We start from the raw sequence: 8,152 nt of genomic DNA on the forward strand, positions 1-8,152 counted from the left end.
TTTCAAACAACACTAACTAGTCTTAAACTAAGCAGAGCTTGCTTTATGAGTACTGGACAATTTTTTTTTAATATATACAATATGCTAAGAATACATCCAGACCGATACCAAAAATCATACTCATGAAAAGAAATGCTTGAACCGTGCGAGGAATCGAACCCGCAACCATCACCATCAAAAGGGTGTACTAAGTTGTGTCATTTTAAAAATCCTATATAAGGAGTCTGTTGGATTTTTTAAAGTAACTTAAAATAAAGATGGAAAAAAAACAACAACAATACTTGTGACTCTACAACGAGATTTTGTTTATTTTAAAACAATTTAAATTACATATATTAAATGTGCGGTGTAATTAATAAGATCATATAAGAGACTTTTCATTTGCCTTTCTTGAATTCTTCTAGAACAGCTCTCATATTTTCCAGCCCGGCATCGGTGATTTCTTTGTATCCTGGAATTTCCCCCTGCAATTTCTCATACCACCTAAAACAAACAATATGATGTATTCCATGAAAGCTATAAGTAACTAGCTGACCCGGCCACGCGTCGCAGTGGCAAAGGTTCTTGAAGTAATATTGCGACTATAAATTGAGACGTAAGCTATCCTATCTTTCAAGTTGTATCAAATGGCACACAATGTGCAAATCAAATTTGCAATCGGTTCAGTAGTTTAGGAGTCCATCGCGGAGAAATAACGTGACACGTAATTTTTATATAGGTATAAAGTAAACTCGCTGTTTGCGTCTGTTTCTACATTTAATTCTTCTATTGATTTTCAGTATCATTTCAAGAAATTCTTCCGGAAGGTAATATAATAATAATAATCTCAGGACAATTCACACAGCGCCATCTAGACCCAAGTTAAGCTAGCTAAAGCTTGTGTTATGGGTACTAGATAACTGATACAAATACATAGATATATATTTTTAAATACATACATATTATAATCATACTCATGAATACAAAATGTTTATGCTGTGCGAGAAATCGAACCTGCAACCATTGATAGTAAGATGGAGTGTTAATGCGAGTACTTTCACGTACCGGTGTAACATTAAATAAGATTATCATAAATATATTGTAAGAAAGACTATGCTTCATTTTCACAGCTTTTACACACTGCGAGGAATCGATCCCGTGACCATCGGAAGTAAGACGGTGTGCTAAACCACTAGACCAACGAGGCCGCCAATATATTATACTTAAATATTATAAACACGAAAGTTTGTGAATGCCGATGGATGTCTGTCACTCTTTCACGCAAAAACTACTGAACGGACTTTGATGAAACTTTACAGTAATATAGCTTATACATCAGAATAACACGTAGGCTATAAATTTCACGTCAGTGAAAACGCGATGCTAGTATTTAATAAATTCAGCAAATTACACAGACCTGTTGATATTGGGGTATTTCTTAAAGTCAACATCGGATACTTCGAAGGTGGATATTGTGGCTATTGTTGATACGTCAGCGACGGTAAGTTGTGGCCCCGCCAAGTATTGCTGCCCCTCCAGGAATGTGTCCAGGAACTTGAGAGTGTCCTCCAATTTCTTCAACTTCTCCTCATCTCGTGGAGCATTGGACATGACTTGTGGATACTAAAACAAGTTTAAACAGTTTATATTAAATCAAATCAAATAAATTTAAATTCAAAATATATTTATTCATGTAGATCTATTACAGACTCTTATGATATATCAATTCTACCGTTAGTTTGGAATGATTTCGAGATGAAGAACTGACAAGAAACTCAGCTCGTATTCTTTTCATATAAATGTTGTACATGTTTATAATAATACAGATTCCTTTTTAAATTCAATTTTGGGAGAATATAGTGACCACCAGCATATGCTATTGCAAAAGCAAAAAGTCTAATCAATGTTCGTAACCTGAACAGACCAGTCCCCACAAGCAGCACCCATTCACACGTATGACGGATAATAAAAAAAAACATTTATTCATGTAGGATATTTTAACCGCAAAATTGAAATGAACGCTAAATTTTTTGGATTATATTTTTTTCCCTATCGTATAATCATACTATATAAGATATAGATATAAAATATCGTATATAAGATAACAAACACTGAGGCAGCGAGATAATGCATCTTGGTGCATTTTCTACAACATATATCACATATATCACGCTGTGAGTTACACTTAATAAAATTTGTTTTGATTATATTACTAGGGAATTTAGCTATTTTTTATTTGAAGTTGTCGGCTACTACCTATATAATACCGAAAGTTTGTGAGTATGGATGGAGCTTTATGCTGAGTTTCACCACCGACAATAAATATCCACCATCGCCAGAAACTAAAATATCATCCTGATCATCTGGATGAATGGCGGTCCTCCACAGAGCGGTTTTCTAGAAACTTCTCATCACGCACAACCACATTGTGGAATCACTTTCCAGCAATGGTATTTCCGAACCGATAGGATATTGAAACCTTCAAGAAAATTCCTTCTTAAAAGGCCGGCAATAAAATTCTCGTGTCACAATATTAGTTACCATATTCTTCCGAAACGGTTTGACAGATATTTATGAAATGTTATATGCATATACAGTAGGTCTGAGAATCTACTAGCTATTTCTCATACCCCTAAGTGATAAGGGTTGTTCTACCACCAACTCAATATTAGTTTTTAAATTTATATTCCAAAGCAACGTTTTGGATCAGCTAGTAAACTATGTGTTCGAAATTTCATACAGACTGCAATTTTCATAAAAAGGGGTACAAAGTTTTTGCTTGTTATTGTTTATATTTAACATTATTTTTTATAGTCTTACTGTATGTTGATTAATTATGCTCGAGTTTCAACCACTGGGCGACCACTAGTAAATAATAAATACTCACGTAATAATCTCCAAATCTCTGATATAGTGATCCCATGTCGAAGTACAGCCTCTGATCTACAACGGCTCTGGCTTCCAGGTCTTCAGGGTATAGCCCTGAATCTTTGCCGTATTTGCTAGCCAGATAAGTGATTATGGCTCGAGACTCCCATATTGAGAAACCGTTGTCCACCAATGTGGGAATTGTGTGTTGAGGATTTAACTAAATGAAAAAAAAATGTTAAAAATACACTATTAATATAAATATCATACCAATAATAAATATCATAAAAATAATACTGATTTTTTTTTATTTAGTGAAACTGTTATTTACTAAATAAAAAAAAAATCAGTCTAACCTACTAGAGTGCTTTCGAGGTAAGAAGAATATCTCAATCTTTCATTCCACTTTTTTACATGATTAAAGAAATACATAATAGATTAATTTTTTAAATTCAGTTAGGATGATTTGACGCCTCGGTGGTCTAGCGAGTAAGCACGCCTCCTTACTTCCGATGGCCGCGGGTTCGATTCCTCACACGGCACAAACATTTGTTGTATTCATGAGTATGATTATTTGTATCCGTTCGTGAGAGTTTTGTAAGTATAATATGTATGTATTTACAAAAAATCTATGTATTCGTATCAGTTATCTAGTACCCATAACACAAGCTTTAGCTAGGTGAACTGTGTTTAGATGGCGCTGTGTGAATTGTCCTGAGATTATTATTAAGATTAAAATGATCATTAACTTATGCTATTGCATTTTGTCAAAAGGAAATAGTCTATGGTTCGTAGTAATATATGTACCTTTATAAACTCCGGAGTCAGTTGCTCGCCTTTCAACAAATTTATAACTTTCTGATTGATTTCCAAGTTGAGAATCTTTGCTGTGAGGAGTATAGCTCTACACGGAGCTGAGCTCGGCATCAGGTACAGATCGATTGTCATTTTGTTTTAGCTGTAATAAATAATATTCATGTATAGATACTTCATAATATGCTTTTTATTTTATTGGATGACTAGCTGTTCCCGGGATTTCGTCGGCGTGGCATTTTAATTTAAATTAATTTTAATTTCTAAAATAAAATAATTCAGCCCTTTCAGAGATTAGTCGAAACATACAGACAGATAGACAAAAATTGTAAAAAAAAATATTCTGGTGTATGTACCGTATTTATATTCATATGCATATAGTAAAAAACGGTTATTTCAATATTACAAACAGACACACCAATTATATTTGTATGTATAGATAATGGAATGGTGCACCCGTCTGCGCTAACGGTAGCGGGACACCAGTGGTGGATAATAAGATGAACGTGAGGTCAGGTCAGTTAGTACATCATGACAAACACCTCACTTTTTGGTTAGCGACCAGTTATTTAGAATCTGTGCATTAACGAGTCTAGAAATAAATAAATATATAATAAAAGCATAAAGTTTGTAAATGAAGAGGGGACGCCACTACATATCTTATGTGGTTGTAACCCACTCATGCATTAACGAAATATCTCCTTTGGAAATTTTACACTTCATCCTGAGGAGATAAAAACCATCGCTCCTAAGAATATCCTTCAATTCTTGTCCCTGACGGGTCTAGGTAGCGCACTCTGAAAAAGGGCGAACACAATAGATCTATGTAGGTCGCAGTACTACAGGTCGTAGCACTTGACAATAGCCCAAACCCCATAAAAAAATTAAGCATAAATATAGTTCACAGGCATAGTGGAAGCGTCTCGCTACATCTATAACGACAAAATAACGTCCCACGCAATCAAACCAATTGCCTGAATTCGTGAGTCAAGGTCGACTGACCTGTGTACTCTATTATGAGAAACCGGTGAAACTAAACTTGGACGCGTTTTTTCCATTTATATTACCATTTATTCGAATTCAAATCTACTATTCAGAAGAGCAACACGCATGTTTCATGCTCGTTCTTTTTGTGATGAGACAAGTTTCCTAATGAGTGGTAGATTAAAAAAAATATTATGATTATTAAAAAGTGTTTAAATTTGATTTGAATAAAAAGTTTTCTATTCTATACAATATTATGTTATCTGTGGGTATCTCTTAGTAAAAATATAAAAAAAAATTGTTTGTGTTTCTCGGAACTCTAAATAAAATATTCGTTACATTATGCGACGCTCTACTGTAATTACTAACCCTGATATTAGTGAAATAAAAAAAAATACTAGGTATATGAAGAAGTTTAAAAGTAAACTAAGCTGTACGGTCTAAGGATCTTTGCCTGCTCCATTATTAAAAAGGAGATGAACGAATATTGGAAAAAAAAGCATTCTGATATTTAATTGTTTTTATTTTATAAAAAATACATTTAATTATTATAAATATTAATATTGCTGGTTTACTTACTGTGAAATAATGTTATTAATAATTATTTAATACACGATTACACGTATTAACACTTAGAACGTTCAAAGACAACTGGTGTTTTTACACGCCGGCTTTACTCGACTAGCAAACAACATACGTGTATATAAAGTGATTATAAGCTGTGAGTCACAGAACAACATGAAATTGTAATATTTATTTCAGTTACTATGCGGTTTATCTAACATAACAAAGATAAATCTCATACAGCAGTTCCGAAATCAGATAGTGCACTATACATACCTGTGTATGTACTTATCAGATAACCAATCTAGTTTATAACCGACTGTTCATAGGAGGCCCTCAAATTGATTGAATTTTTAGTCATTTTGGTAATTTAGTTGGGTTTATTATGCAATATTATTTTATCTGTAATTTTACAAACTAACTGCGTACGGAGTACGGAGGCTCTTAGTTTGACTAAATTTTTAATTAAGTTTTTTTTAATGAGAAAAATTAATATTCTAAATAAACTATTTTTACGTATTTGGAATAACAAACAAGTTGTCGGCATACATGATGGTAAATGGTAATCATTGAATACATGAACAGCACTACGAAACTTTATGATATTTGATCACCAATATAGAACGCTTCCATTTGAGGTGGTCAGGTTTCAGCACTGAATATATATATTTGTGGTCTCACACATAATAATTGTAGCGGAATTAAACAAAATAATATAAATCCTTTATGTAATGAAATGGATTTTCGGGAAATAACACTAAATTCGATAAAGTATAAAAAAAAACACATTACAAGATTGTTCATATTTCCTCTCCACAGAATTCTATATTCTGCCAAGAAAATATAAGTACAATTCATACCTATAGGTATATCATCAGAAAATACAATAGGTTGTAAATCTTTACATAGTATAAAATGAAGTCATTTCCGCTGTCTGTTAGCTTACATCTTATAAACTACGCAACAGGTTTATTTGTATATTACATGTACACCTGTGCGAAACCGGGGCGGCTAGCTAGTATAACATAACATGTTAATTTAATATTATTCATTTAACAGTTTTCTGACTCTATGGTACCTAGAATACAATATAATCATACTATTTGTTATGATGACTGGCAATTATTCAAGGACATTCACGAATGTTCCACTCTTCCGTTTGTGACGAACAGTGGTGCAATAGTATGGATACAAGTCTAGAGTATTCTATATACATTCTATAAAAACTAAAAACTACTTGGAATTCATAGTTTTGATACTGTTGGCCCAAGGAAATTATATAAAATTTATTAAATAATTTCGACGATTAAAATTTCAATGTTTTAGATATATAAAAATGAAAAACTTCAACAAATTTAATCAAAACTTTTCCATTTTTGACGGCCTCGGTGTCTAGCGGTTTAGCACACTGCTTTTGTTCTGATACTCAGTACGGACGCGCAAATATTACAATTAAAAAATACGTATACATTAACTTAATAAATCAGATATTATACAATTAAAATTAAAATAATAATATCAAGAGAAAAAGTATATAAGTAAAATTATATATTAATAATCTTAAATAATAATCCTAAAACATTATATACGTAATGGATAAAAGAAAAAATAAACAATTAGAAAGAAATAAAATAAAAAATAAAAAAATACCCACCAGTGATGCGTACGGTGTATTTTATGTATTCTAATATCGGTATCGTAATATTAAAATAAAAATATCCATAACACTTGCTCTCTAGTACCAGCAAATAGTTTCAGCCAAGGAAAATGTCGCCACCCACGAGCCTTTAGTGAACCCTTTATCGTTGTTATCAATTATTTTTTTGAACTTGTAGCAAATGTTCTTTAAAATGCTTTCGGAAAGTATATTTATTTTCATATTATTCATACTTTCATATTATGTATGTATTTACAAAAAATATAACTAAGTATTTACATCAGTTGTCTAGTACACATAATACAAGCTCTGCTTACCGTGGGACTAGATGGCGCTGTGTTAATTTTTCAAGGTTATTATTATTTATTTATAAATCATTTATGTTAGTGTTGGTAAGCGATACAATGAAAATGAAGTCAGGTCAGTTATGCCCATGGTGACGATCTAGGGACCGTATGGAGGTCCATCTGAGATGGTACATCAGCAGCTAAAAGACTCTATGTTGGTACCATTTGCTTGTTCGCCGTATCGCTTAAACTAGATACTCATCTAATTTTGAAGAATATTTAACATTTTAATCGTTATTATGATCTAGGCAAAATTTTAAATGAAAAAACTACTAAATTAAGCGAAATAATATATAAAGACATTGTATTTGGTATTGGTAAATTACGATAAATAAATAATTATTGCGACATAATACTGCTATCGCCATCTATTGGCAGCTGTAACAATTATTTAACACGACTACGAAAAAGTAAGGGAAAAAATTTCAATGTCTTTTGATACTTAATTTACTTTTGGATTAGTGTAGGTTGGATTCTTTATCCGTAATGTCATGTAATGTAATATGGACTTTATTCTCCGTATTTAGCATCTCATTTAGGCCGTTGTACGTCTAGAGTCGACACTACTAAAGTAGCCAGCCAAGCTCCTACCACAAGCGCAGAAGCCTCTTGGTACTCAGGCTTCACGGAGCGACCTCACCGTTCTGAGGATTTGTGATGTTGTGTTGCCACCGCTACGTGCTCCAGGATTACGTGAGCGGCCGTTTCTTCGGCTTTAAAGCAGCCGCAGATGCAGTAGCAGATGTTTTTTTTGAGGGTTGATAATGGAATGGTGCACCCGCCTGCGCTAACGGTTTACGCTGGCGGGGCACCAGTGGAGGATGATAAGAGCATGAGGTCAAGTCAGTTAGCGCATCGTGACAAATTCACCAGGAATTTAACACGATGGTTTCCAGGGGGAACCGCGTGGAGGTCGATCTGACATGGTACATTGCTAGCA

At 33.3% G+C, this 8,152-nt stretch overlaps 1 protein-coding gene across 1 annotated transcript; it reads right to left on the minus strand.

Annotated features, from left to right (window-relative positions):
• Positions 1–278: 278 nt before the first annotated feature.
• Positions 279–5,313, minus strand: LOC131851982 (glutathione S-transferase 1-1-like). Its single transcript, XM_059202542.1, has 5 exons — positions 5,224–5,313; positions 3,655–3,805; positions 2,867–3,067; positions 1,397–1,602; positions 279–483 (listed from the first exon to the last, which is right to left on the minus strand). The coding sequence occupies exons 2-5, from the start codon at positions 3,793–3,795 to the stop codon at positions 378–380; spliced, it is 654 nt and encodes a 217-aa protein (XP_059058525.1). The 5' UTR covers positions 3,796–3,805; positions 5,224–5,313; the 3' UTR covers positions 279–377.
• Positions 5,314–8,152: the final 2,839 nt, after the last annotated feature.

This window comes from Achroia grisella, unplaced genomic scaffold (assembly GCF_030625045.1).
Source record: "Achroia grisella isolate CSIRO2021 unplaced genomic scaffold, CSIRO_AGI_Agris_v1 utg821, whole genome shotgun sequence".
NCBI lineage: Eukaryota > Metazoa > Arthropoda > Insecta > Lepidoptera > Pyralidae > Achroia > Achroia grisella.